A 13,721-nucleotide genomic window follows, 5' to 3' on the forward strand; every position below is an offset into this window, starting at 1 on the left:
GGAGATATAAAAGGAGGTTAGCTCTTAACATTTGCCATAAGTTTCATGATATTAGTTCTAAACACAAACTTAGTTATATGTAACCACTTTACGTTTACACTACTCTTCACTATTAAGTTGCAAACAGTTTCCCCGTGTTATACTCATTTTTAAAATTCAATTATATTATTTCCTGTCCTCATTTCTGGACATACAAAAGGATGTTAATGTTTACTAGTTTTGTTAAACAGTTGTAGCTTTATTCAGACTGTAGGTACATGGTTAGACCTGATGTTAGGATTCTTTCATTAATAAGCCTTATCACTTGCTCCTGTTCTTGTGGGATCATACCTTTCTTTTTAAATAATGCTCACTATAAGCAACTGTTATTTAAATTTCTCCAACAGATATGTGCAACTGTGACTTTCACAGAACAGCCTGTCTAATAGTTCTATTATGTTGATGGGAGAGGGGAGTAGAGGTAGAGAGAGAGAGCGTGAGAGAGAGCGAGCGAGAGAGAGAACGAGAGATAGAGGTCCGAAGAGGGATAAGTGGTGGCTCATGTGGAACATAAATACTGACAGAGCCCTGGATGTAGGTTTGCTCGCTGAGCTGGGAGGTTTATTTCCAGACGTTTCATCACCCTACTAGGTAACATCTTCATAGGGCCTCAGGCAAAGCACTGTACATCATTCCTGCTTTCTATTAATATATTTGGGTTTCTTTGGGTTGGTGATGTCATTTCCTGTTATCACTGCAGGAAATGACATCGCCAACCCAAAGAAACCCAAATATATAAATAGAAAGCAGGAATCATGTACAGTACTTCGCCTGAGGCCTACTAAAGATGTTACCTAGTAGGGTGACGAAACATCTGGAAATGAACCGCCCAGCTCAGCGAGCAAACCTACACCCCGAACCTCAACCTGAGCTACAAATCTTCTCAACACTCACTGACAAAGCCCAATTGAGCCAACTGGCCTGGCCATGAGATTGAATGATTGATTGATTGATTTGATTTATTGTCACGTGTACCTAAGTACAGGTAGATCATACTAGGTAAGGACAAATAGACCATAGGCTGAAAAAAATCTTGGACAGATTAAGGCACACACATTTCACAGGACGTGCGCTAGACAAGGTCAATATTGAGAAGATCAGCATTATTTGAAGTTAGAGAGTCCATCCATCAGTCTAATAACGGCAGGCAAGAAGCTGTTGGTAAATGTGTTCAAGCTTTTGTATCTTCTGCCTGATGGAAGAGGTCATTAATCGGGGTGGGAGGGGTTTATGATGATGTAGGCAGCCTTTCCACAACAACGAGAAGTGTAAGTGGAATCCGTAGATGGGAGGTTGGCTTCCGTGATGGTCTGGGCTATGCACACAACCTTCTGTTGTTTCTTAATGTCTTGGACAGAGCAGTTGCCATACCAAGCTGTGATGCACCCGGACAGTCTGCTTTCTGTGGTGCATCTGTAGGAGTTGGTGAGGGTCCTTATGGACATAGGAGATAGTGAGGACTGCAGATGCTGGGGGACATGCCAAATTTCCTGATCCGCCTGAGCAAGAAGTAGTGTGGTTGTGCTGGAGACTCAATGGCACAGACAGAAATGTATCTACTTATTTTAGATCTACCTGTAGTGGTTGAATAACCGCTATTTAATGACCAGGATGAAAAGAAAAATTCCTTCATCAGCATCAGTGGATTGTCTCAGAGGGAAGGTGCAGTCCCAGGCTCAAACAGCATCAGGCCCCTGTGGAAGCAGAGTGGGTGAGAGTGACCAGTCCAGCAGAAAGTAACACATTCAACCGTGCGGGAAGTCCGAGGGACAATCTTGAATGTGATTCTTAGCAACATCAAGAACAGCAAGCTCCATCCCCAGTGTTCACTGGTGAAGTTGCTGGTGTTTCACCAGGCTGGACGACTGAGTGAATCGCTTCCCACACTCGGAGCAGGTATATGGCTTCTCCCCCGTGTGGACCCGCTGGTGTTTCTGCAGGTTTGATGTCTGAGCGAAGCCCTTCCCGCACACGGGGCAGGCGAACGGCCTCTCCCCAGTGTGGACCCGCTGGTGTGACTGCAGGTTGGAGAACTGGGTGAAGCCTTTCCCGCATTCTGAGCAGGCGAAGGGCTTCTCCCCGGTGTGGACCCGCTGGTGGGTCTGCAGATTGGACGACTGGGTGAAGCCTTTCCCACATACTGAACAGGTGAATGGCCGCTCTTTGGTATGGACCCGCTCGTGTTTGCGCAGGGTGGATAAATCGAAGAAGCCATTGCCACACACTGAGCAGGTAAAAGGCTTCTCTCCAGTGTGGACGCGGAAGTGGAGCAGCAGGTGGTATGACCGGGTGAAGGCCTTCCCGCACACAGAGCAGGAGAACGGCTTCTCCCCGCTGTGGATCCGCTGGTGCAACAGCAAGTGGTGTGACTGATTGAAGCCCTGCTCACACACGGGACAGATGAACGGTTTCTCCCCAGTGTGAACGCGGAGGTGTATCAGGAGGTGGTGCGACTGAGTGAAACCTTTCCCGCACTGAGTGCAAGTGTACGGTCTCTGGCCGGTGTGAAAACGCCGATGAATCTCCAGTGCAGACGGGGAAGGGTAACTGTTCCCACATTCCCCGCATTTCCACGGTTTCTCCATGGTGTGGGTGCCCTTGTCTCTCTCCAGGTGCAACGGTCAGTAGAAAACTTGCCCTCACTTACAGCACATGTATGGTGTGGCTTCTTTCTTCGGTCTGTGTTACTTGTTCGGCCTCTGATAATTAGAACACCCTTACCGAATAGGGTAAAGCTTGCTCCACAGTCACTATTCTGGAATATTCTCACTTGATGTGTGACTCTCAGGGATTTTCCAGTCACACTGATGTTTCAAAACTAACGAAGCAGACAGAACAGAGAGATCCTGTTTCTCCTCCCCATTTTCAAAGCCATCGATATTCACATTTTGGATCAATCAACTCATTGCCAGACACTGACATGAAGTTTGGTTTGAGATTTCTGCTTCCAAATTCTTCTTTTCTGTATTCTGTAAAAGAGGTTTGAAGATATTATCACTGTCAGTCCAGGATATAAATTCAGAACACACAATTCCAGTTTCCATGGAGCATTTGATGTTCTTAATCTCCAAGGATAATAGGTATCAAGGGGGAAATGGGGCTGCTTGGATTCCTCCACTAAGCATTGGCAGACTCAAGTTGCTGTAAGGTCATCTTTTATGCTGTATAGGTTTCGGGTGAGAGGGGAAAGATATAAAAGAGACCTAAGGGGCAACATTTTCACGCAGAGGGTGGTATGTGTACAGAATGAACTGCCAGAGGAAGTGGTTGATGCTAGTACAATTGCAACATTTAAAAGGCATTTGGATGGGTACACGAAAAGGAAGGGTTTGGAGGGATATGGGCTGGGTGCTGGCAGGTGGGACTAGATTGCGTTGAGATATCTGATCGGCATGGACAGGTTGGACCGAAGGATCTGTTTCCCTGCTGTACATCTCTATGACTCTATATATTCTTGCAGTATGTTATTACAAAGTCAGAAATAATTTCAAATAAAGCTTTTAGAACCATAAATACACACCAAATATTCGGCACTAACCTACACACATCTCTGTCTTGTATTAACAAACGGTTCTCTTAAATGTCAATCCTCTTCTGGGAAGGCCACAGCTTCAAGTTTGCACATGGGGGAAGAATCTATCTTTTTGGAATCCTGCTGTGTCGTATTGACTCTGTTACTGGAGATACATCAAGTCTTCCACGAGATAAATGGCAGGAAGCATTTCTTTGACCTCTAATGATTTTCTGCTCTGGAATTGTCACATTGAACCTCAATATTTTTAGCAATCGAGACAGCGGCTGAAACTAACCTTTGCAGAGTCCGCTTGCTCCCAGGATTCACAACCTCGGATTCCAGTTGCTGCAGCTGAACAGTGTTTTCCCTCCTCTCTCTCCCGCCCAGGATGAGGAATGGAAAGGGGGAGACGTTGTTTTGCTCCCAGATGTTACCCAGAGGGAGGGAGCTTCACTCTGAAACTGACAGGGCTACATCCGCATTGTGACGCCATCAATGGAAGGCCGGAACGGCAATACACACTGATGCGAATTGACCAATCGGAAGCCACGGAGGACTGGAAGGCGTTCTGTCCTCTTGCCAATCAGAACCCGCTTATTGTCTGAAGTCGGAAGTTGGACGTTGAGCTTTTTAAGGTGGTGCTGCTCCTCACTCCAGGCTGCAACTTCTATCTTTTGTTCAGTATTCCTCACCCCTTTTCCATCTCTTTTCTCATTCTGGGATTAAACTGTTGATTTGGAAGAACTGAAAGGAAAGGAAATGAAATGAATCCAAGGGGGGGATAGACCAGGTCTGTCTGTTTTCAGGATGTTACCGGGGTCGGAGGGATTGAGTTATAGGAAGAGGCTGCATAGACTGCGGCTATTTCCCTGTAGCATTGGAGGCGGAGGGGTGACTTCACAGGGGTTGACCAAATCATGAGGGGCACGAACAGGGTAAATAAACAAGGTCTTTTCCCTGAGGTGGGAGTCTCCAAAACTGGAGGGCGCAGGTTTATGGTGATGGGAGGGAAAGATTCAAAGGGACCTGAGGGGTAATGTTTTCATGCAAGGGTGGTGCGTGTGTGGAATGAGCTGTGAGGGGAAGTGGAATTGGAACTTGGTACAATTATAACATTTAAAAAGCATCTGGATGGGTATGTGAACAGAAAGGGTTTAGAGAGATATGGCCAAGTATTGACAAATGGGACTAGATTAATTTAGGATATCTGGTCGGCACAGATGAATTGGGCCGAAGGGTCTGTTTCCATGCTGCATAACTCTATGACCATCCACTTCATTTTGAAATCTTTTACTGCCACTTGCATCACCCTGTTAGAGTTCAGAGAGTTCCAGAAATCTCCAGCATCTGCAGACCTCATTTTTTACCCGAGATTTTAACCTACTGCGAATCCTCTTGCAAGGATGCCTTCCTTGAAGAAGCTCTCTTCCTCCCTCTACAAGGATTTCAGTGAGTCTCTCTCTCACTGCACCCCCCAGGTCATCTCCTCTGCACAGAAACTCTTCAGCCACGTTCTCAAACAGACTCGTTACCACAGCCACATCTCCTTCCTCAGCACCTGCCTAAGGAACCAACTGATCCCACACGGACTCCGATTTCTCCAGTTTCCTCATTTCCCCTCCCCCCACCTTGTCTCAGTCGGTTCCCTCAACTCAGCACCGCCCTCCTAACCTGCAATCTCCTTACTGACCTCTCGGCCCCCACCCCACTCCGGCCTATCACCCTCACCTTGACCTCCTTCCACCTATCCCACCTCCATCGCCCCTCCCCCAAGTCCCTCCTCACTACCTTTTATCTTAGCCTGCTTGGCTACTCTCTCTCATTCCTGATGAAGGGCTTATGCTCGAAACGTCGAATTCCCTATTCCTGAGATGCTGCCTAACCTGCTGTGCTTTAACCAGCAACACATTTTCAGCTGTGATCTCCAGCATCTGCAGACCTCATTTTTTACCCAGATCCTGACACAGCCTTCCTCCGCCTCCTGTGTGTTTTAAACCAAGAATACAGATTACTTGTTTCTGGTTTAATACTTTAAACAAAATTCACATATGATGTAATCAAAATTTCTATTCAGTACAGACACTAATGACTTATTTCAACTTTGTTTACAAGGTATGGGAAGGGAAGGATCTCCGGACAGAAACCTCAGAACAAATGCCATAACAAGATCTGACAGGGTCACTTAATATCATTGGGTGTTTGAATCTGGAAGTAGAAGTCCATTCGACCAGCTTCAAAAGGTACTGGATATCAATGTGACCAGAAATGCACTTAGACCGGAACACACCAGTGAACGGAGTTTAACTGATTACACAGACTGAGAGCGAGTGTCCCAGTGAACTGACTCTGGGAAATGCTTTAACCAGTTACACAGACTGAGGGAGCGTGAGTCCCACTAAGCTGATTGTGGGAAGCTGTTCAAACAGTTAGACAGACTGAGGGAAAGTATCCCAGTAAGCTGACTGTGGGAAGTGCTTTAACTGGTGACACAGGCAGACAGAGAGACAGTCCAGCGAGCTGATGCTGGGAACAGCTTTAAACAGTTACACAGACTGATAGACAGTGTGTCCCACTGAGCTGACTATGGGAAGAGCTTTAACAAGTTGCACAGACATAGAGTGTGTCGCAGTGAGCTGACAGTGGGAAGTGCTTTAACCAGTTACAGAGACAGAGCGAGTTGTGTCCTCGTGAATTGACAGATTTAACCAGTTACACAGGCTGAAAGAGAGAGTCAGTTCACCGGGACATACACTTTCTCAGTCTGTGTAACCAGTTGAAGCCCTTTTCACAGTCAGCTCACAGCTGGAGAGAGAATGTATCCCAGTGACCTGACTGTGGGGATGTCCTTTAACAAGTACGCAGATTGAGTGAGAGAGAGTGTCGCAGTGAACTGACTGTGGAAGCAGCTTTAACTGGTTACACAGACAGAGAGAGAGCGCATCCCAGTGAGCTGACTGTGGGAAGAGCTTTAACCAGTTACACTGAGTGAGAGAGAGAGAGTATCCCAGCGAGCTCACTGTGGGAAGGGCTTTAACCAGTGACACAAACTGAGAGAGTGTTGCAGAAAATCTCAGGAGTCAGACCTTGAGCATTAACAGACTTTATTACATGACCATGGGGAAAACGTCATGCCTCACAGTGAGAGGCAGATGTAGTCCAAAGTCCAAAATGTTACGGTTTATATCTTATCTTAAGCAGTGGTTGACATTAGTCACAAAGTGATGGGGTCGGGGATATCACTGGTCAGCACAGGTTGTGGTCACAGATATTTCCTTATCAAGCGGGGTTGGAGGGGTAGCAGACACTTGGTTTGCATCAGGTCCAGCAAGAATAAGGAAGATAAGCGACACAAGGAGCAGGAATCAGGAAGGTAAACAAGACAATAAGCCATACATCTTTAGGAAAGCAGAACTTAGTCTGTGTTTGGGGGATAAACAATGATTCTCAAGCAGTTGCAAGGTTATTTTTAGAAAACAACTAAGCAGTACTTCTCTAAGCGGGCATGTCAGCAGTTCTAGCTTTGTCTGTAAGAACAGCTTATGTAACAAGATGGCTGCTAGTTCCCAAACTTTCCTCCAGAGAGTGTGTCCCAGTGCGCTGGCTGTGGAAAGAGCTTTAACCAGTTACACAGACGGAGAGAGAGAGTGTGCTGCTGTGAGCAGACTGTGGGAACGGCTTTAACTAGTGACACAGACAGAGAGTGTGTGCCCCAGTGAGCTGACTGTAGTACGTGCTTTCACCAGTTACAGAGACAGAAAGAGAGTATTTCCGTAAGCTGACTGTTTAAAGCCCGACCCACAGTGAGCTCACTGGGACACTCTCTCACTCAATCTGTGTAACTGGTTAAAGCCCTTCCCACAGTCTGGGAAACAGAGAGACAGTGTGTCCCAGTGAGCTAACTGTGGGAAGAGCTTTAACTGGTTACACAGACTGAAAGAGACTGTGTCCCACTGAGCTGAGTGTGAGAAAAGCTTTTACTGGTTAAGCACACTTAGAGAGTATGTGTCCTAGTGAACTTATAGTGGGAAGAGCTTTAACTGGTTACACAGACAGAGAGAGAGAGAGAGTGTCTCAGTGAGTTGCCTGTGGGAAGAGGTTTAACCAGTTACACAGACAGAGAGAGAATGTCCCACTGAGATGATTGTTGGAAGAGGTTTAACCGGTTACACAGACTGAGAGAGAGTGACTGTCCGAGTGAGCTTACTGTGGAAAGACTTTTAAGCAGTTACACAGACAGAGAGACATAGTGTTGCAGTAAGCTGACTGTGATAAGACCTTTCACTGGTTACACAGACTGAGAGTGTGTGCCAGAGAACTGAATGTGGGAAGTGCTTTAACCAGAGACAGAGAGCGTTCCCGTGAGCTGACTGGTCAAAGCTGTTCCCACAATCAGCTCACTGGGACTCTCTTTCTCACTCTCTCACTCTCTCTCTGTCTCTGTCTCTGTATAACTGTGGGAAGAGATTTAACCAGTTACAGAGACTGAGAGACTGTGTCCCAATGAGCTGACTGCAGGGAGACCTTTAACCAATTACACAGACTGAGACAGTGTGTCCCAGTGAGCAGACTGTGGGAAGAGCTTTAACCAGTTCCACAAACTGAGTGAGAGAGAGTGACCCAGTGAGTTGACTGTGGGAAGAGCTTTAACCATTTACGCTGACTGAGAGAGCGTGTGTCCCAGTGCGCTGATTGTGGGAAGAGCTTCAGATGTTTACACAGAATGAGAGAGAGTGTGTCCCAGTGAGTTGACAGAAAAGAGCTTTAACTGGTTACACAGACTGAGACTTGGTGTGTCCCAGTGAGCAGACTGTGGGAAGGAGCTTTGCCCAGTTACACAGAGTGAGACACTGTCCCAGTGAGGGGACTGTGGGAAGGAGCTTTACGTGGTTACAGACTGAGACACTGTCCCAGTAAGCAGACTATGGAAGGAGTTTTGCCCAGTTACACAGACCGAGAGACAATGTTTTCCAGTGAGCTGACTGTGGGAAGAGCTTTAACCAGTTACACAGATTGAAGAAATTTTACAGTATTCGCAGCAGGGAGTGACTGTACACGCTTCCTGAATTTGGTCACAGTTTCAATTGTTCATCAAAAACAGAGAGCCAAAGGGACACCAGAAATGCAGCGAAACTGTGGAAATGTGGGGACTCTGAGAAGGGATTCCATTCCCTGTCGGCACTGGAGATTCATCAACTTAGTTGCACTGGGGAGATGCTGTTCTTCTAGAAATTATTTCAAAACCATTGATAAAAATACATTCATGCTGCCTGATTACCTTGAATGTACTTGATTACAAGTGTCCTATCATAACATCTTTAATAATTGCTTCTAACATTTTTCCTATGACAGATGTTAAGGTAAGTGGTATGCAGTTTTCTGTTCTCTGCCTCCTTTTATGAAGAAAGGAGATTACCAACCTAAAGAAACCTTCTCTGAATCTAATGAAGTTTGGAAAATTAAAACCAAAGCATTAACTATTTCACTAGCTAGTTTTCCTTTAAAAGTCTTCGGATGAAATCCTTTGGGTATTGGGACTTTTCAACTCATAGTTCCAACAGTTTACTACTTCCCTGGTAATTGTAATTTTCTTCAGTTCCTCCCTTCCTTTCAATTCCTGATTTACAGCTAGTTCTCGGCTGCTTCTTGCATCCTGTCTAGTGAAGACAGATTCAAAATCTGTTCAATTCATCTGCCAGCTCTTTATCCTCTGTTATTGAATCCTCAGAAACATCCTACAGAACCAATACTTATTTTGTTAATTTTTTAAAAAAAGTTGAAGAAACGTTTCCCACCTGTTTTTATACTTTTGGCTAATTTTCTAACTACTCATTATGCTACTGCCTACATTATTTCTGATGATTTGCCCCAGCTCTCAACTCTAGCATCAACCTGTCTGCTTATTCTATTGAATTGACCTTGGTTAAGTGTTGCCCTCCAGAAAGTCTTAGTACTTAACATGATTAAATTCATTTTGAAACATTGTTCATTCTATCTTTACCAAGCACACCCTACAGATTCAAAATCCCACAATCACATCCAGTTTTGTTACGGTCATCAATTTTGAAGAGAAATTTGAACACCATGATTAACTGGTAGAACTCCTCATGAAGTTTTCACATTTTTAAACAAAATAAAATTAACAGGAGTAACTTAGCAGAATAGCATGTATGGCCTTAAATTGTAAATCTAGTTTTCTTTACTTCCCTGAAAAAATTCCCATGACTCTTTACATGAACCTTTATAGTTCATTCACTTTCTAGGAATAAACCAAGGCATGCCACGTTTCTCTAGAATTCACTTGAATCCTTCTCAGGATTCCAAGTATTCCTGGTAATTTTATGAGGATACCTCCATTAGCTTTTGGCTAAGTGACCTTGAAGATTTTCTTTCAGACTTCAGAGCTTTAGACTGATTAGCTTGAATGTTGGTCGGAAACATGTCTGGTCCCTCATGGCTCTCTGTACCTTTAATCTCATAGCACCTTATGTCCCCGTTCTTACTGAGTGACTGAGCTGCTGCTGAACACAAACTGCTTTCTGTCAGCAATGCAAACTCCACAGTGGGTTGTTTGAGTGTCCTTATCATCTGGAATAATGATGTGGGCAATTTCAATCAAGAAAGCACAACAACACCTCCTCTTCCTCAGGAGGCTTAGGAAATTCAGCATGTCCATAAGGACCCTCACCAACGTTTACAGATGCACCTTAGAAAGTGTTCTATCTACGTGCGTAACGGCCTGGTATGGCAATTGCTCTGCCCAAGATTGTAAGAAGCTATAGAAGGTTGTGTGCACAGCCCAGACCATCACAAAATCCAACCTCCCATTCTTGGTCTCCATCTACACTTCTCATTGCTGCAGAAAGGCTGCCAACCTCATCAAAGTCCCCTCCCACCCAGCTAAAGCTCTCTTAGAACTCTTCAGTCAGGCAGAAGATTCAGAATCTTGAACACGCACCAACAGGTTCAGAAACAGCTATTTCCCTGCTGTTATTTGACTGATGAATGGACTCAATGTACATCTGGAATGATCTACCAGAGGAAGTGGTGAAGGCTGGTACAAAGGCACCATTTAAAAGGCATCTGGATACGTGTATGACTTAGGAAGGTTTAGAGGGATATGGGTTAAGTGCTGGCAAATGGGAGTAGATTCATCCAGAATATCTGGTCAGCGCGGATGAGTTAGACCAAAGGGTCTGTTTCTGTGCTGGACTATATTTATGACTCTCTGTCTCATGCCCACTTACCATCCCCTTCAATAACAGTATAATTTGATGTATGTGACATAGCTACAACACAATGTTCCAACAAATAATTATCGAATCTTAGAGAACCAGGAAGAGCACATTGAATGTTTAACCATGTAACAACACTAGTCTGACCCTTCTCAAGTTCTGGTCTTGATAAATGCCATGAGGATCTGAAAGTCTTGAGAGAGAGAATCTGAAACCCGTTCCCTTGAATTCTCTGAACCCCCATCTACCCCCCCCCCCCCCCGAGGAATAAAAAGGGGAGATGTTGCCCAGAGGAGGGAGAGTAAAAAGTGAGGTCTGCAGATGCTGGAGATCACAGTTGAAAATGTTTTGCTGGTTAAAGCACAGCAGGTTAGGCAACATCCAAGGAACAGGAAATTCGACATTTCGGGCCAGAGCCCTTCATCAGGAATTCCTGATGAAGGGCTCTGGCCCGAAACGTCAAATTTCCTGTTCCTTGGATGCTGCCTGACCTGCTGTGCTTTAACCAGCAACACATTTTCAACAGAGGAGGGAGAGTTTGATTCCACATCTGACAAGCTGCTTCCGCGTTGTGACGTCAACACTAAGGGGCGGGACTTCGCGAAACAGATCAGAGGAGACAACCCCGTGCTGCTTGTCTCCTTATGGCCAATCGCCCTCGCGTCACACAAGACCATTGTGAGCAATTGGAATCTCTGGAGGACCCAAAGGAGTCAGATGCTCCTGCCATTCAGAGCCCCTCATTATCTGAATGGGAAAGTTGAATCATGAACTTCTGAGGTTGCTGCTGCTCATCTCTGAATGAAGATTGAGCTTCACCTCAAACTGTAAATTCCTTCTGTCCAATATCTGTGAGTACAACACTCTCTTTTCTCATCCCCTTTTCCATTTCTTTTCTCATTTTGGGGTTAAACTGCTTAGTTTCATAAACTGAAAGGAAATGAATGCAGGGAGGGGGCAAGATTCTGGGAAGGTTGACTTGGTCTCTCTGTTGAGGATGTGGGATATAGGAAATTTATGTTTCTTCTGCAATTCGAAATTCATTATATAAAAAAAAACTGAACTCCATCAGTGCGTAATTGTTTCAGCCAGGAGCTGAGTCAACAAGAATGTGAACTCTGTGAAGGAAATGCTAATTGGTTTGCTAAGAATGTAACAAATGGTATCCCCATTTAGAAGGGCTTCGTGATAAGATGCTGTGAAAAGGGCAAATGGCCTGAGAACAGGAATGAGCATGTTTTTCACAGACAAGACCGGATAAGACACGAGATAAGCAGGAGGGTCTCAGGGAAGTGGAGGATGTAAACGGGGGGGAAACAATGAAATAAGAAAAAAACATATAGGAACCAAATTATATAAATATCGAGTATTTGTTGAATTCGGTGTGTGTTTTGTCCCTGCCTTGTGGACATCACACAAGTGTGAAATAAAGAGCTCTGCTGATTCAGATCTTGTCTCGGACTGAGATTATTGCAGTGAGTGAGCTTTGTTTCTCACAAGGACATTGACAGTCTTTGCTTGGTAGATTGATTTATTTGGTTAATGCTCTCAATTAAAGAGGCTGCCTTCTTCAGGAGATGGTTAACATTTAACAGGATTATCGCTAGCTGCTTGGCAGTACAATTGCAGAGTCATAGTCATACTGCATGGAAACAGACCCTTCAATCCAACCAGTTCTTACTGAGCATGATCCCAAACTAACACATCCCCACCTGCATGCTCCCTGGCCTGTTTATCTCCAATCCTTTCCTAATCACTTGCCCATCCAAATGTCTTTTGTTGCAATTGTACCCTCATCCACCTCTTCCTCAGGAATTTCATTCCACACGCGAACCACACTCGATGAAAAACAAATTGCCCAATATGTTTTTAAGTCTCTCTCCTCTCAGCTTCAAAATGTCCCTGCCCCCCCCCCCCCCCAGTCTTGGAACGCCCCATTCTAAGGAAGAGAGAGCTCCCATCAACTGTGTCTGTAACTCTCATTGTTTTATAAACTTCTATCAGGTCCCCTCTCAATCTCACATGCTCTGATGAAAAAGGTTTCAGCCTTTCCTGATGGCAGATTGGGTTTCTAGTCACTGAGTTTAGAAGAATGAGAGGTGGCCAATAGAATTCTGAGGGGGACCTGTTAGCACAGATTCTGATAAAACGCTTCCTTGTCATTGGAAGCAGTTCAGAGAAGGTTCACTCCACTGATTCTTGTCATAAAGGGGTATGTCTTATGAGGAGAGGTTGAGCAGATTGGGTCTCCAGTCACTGGCGATTACAAATAAGGCCTCTCCCATAACATGCAGAAATAAGGAAGTTATCCTCTCTTGTTAGTTTGTGTAATGCTCCACCACAGGGAACATTGGAGACTGGCTCATGGAATGTATTCAAGGCTGAATTGAACATAATTTTGCGAAACAGGGGTATGAAAGGTTATAGAGAACAGGCAGAAAATGGAGTTAAGGCTATAGCAGAACAGACATGATCTTGTGTAATTGCAGAGCAAGCCCATGAGCTGAATGGCTCACTCCTGGTCCAATCTCTTACAACCTGTGTCCAGGGCAGGAAGAGGTGATCATAGATCTGTCAGTTGACATTTTTCAACATTTGTAGGAGAATTCGGAGTGGGGACAGTATAGCTGCAGCAGTGTGAGAATGGAGGGAGACTGTGGCATGGACATTCATATTTTTGGGGGATGGAGAGAAGGAAGAATGTTCCACGGGAACCAGAATTGTCAGTTTTGAATTTCTATCCTGTGTAGAAGGTGATGGCTTCTGTAATCTCCTTTTACAGGATATGAGAAAGGAAGGATTTGTAGCCAGAAATCTCAAAGCAAGATCTGATCGAGACAACCAATTCATTGGCATGGGAATATCATCAGCCTTTGAATCAGCAGGATTTCTTATTTCCCTTCTGTCCGGTCTGCTTCAAAAGCTTTCAAACATCA

The 13,721-nt window shown here is 44.9% G+C and overlaps 1 protein-coding gene across 1 annotated transcript; it reads right to left on the minus strand.

Annotated features, from left to right (window-relative positions):
• Positions 1-742: 742 nt before the first annotated feature.
• LOC132807147 (zinc finger protein 239-like) lies at positions 743-4,038 on the minus strand. The gene is made up of 2 exons (XM_060821473.1): positions 3,849-4,038; positions 743-3,008 (listed from the first exon to the last, which is right to left on the minus strand). Exon 2 carries the CDS (start codon positions 2,622-2,624, stop codon positions 1,866-1,868), a length of 759 nt encoding a protein of 252 aa, XP_060677456.1. The 5' UTR covers positions 2,625-3,008; positions 3,849-4,038; the 3' UTR covers positions 743-1,865.
• Positions 4,039-13,721: the final 9,683 nt, after the last annotated feature.

The sequence above is a fragment of the Hemiscyllium ocellatum genome (genome assembly GCF_020745735.1).
Source record: "Hemiscyllium ocellatum isolate sHemOce1 chromosome 27 unlocalized genomic scaffold, sHemOce1.pat.X.cur. SUPER_27_unloc_1, whole genome shotgun sequence".
Taxonomy (NCBI): domain Eukaryota; kingdom Metazoa; phylum Chordata; class Chondrichthyes; order Orectolobiformes; family Hemiscylliidae; genus Hemiscyllium; species Hemiscyllium ocellatum.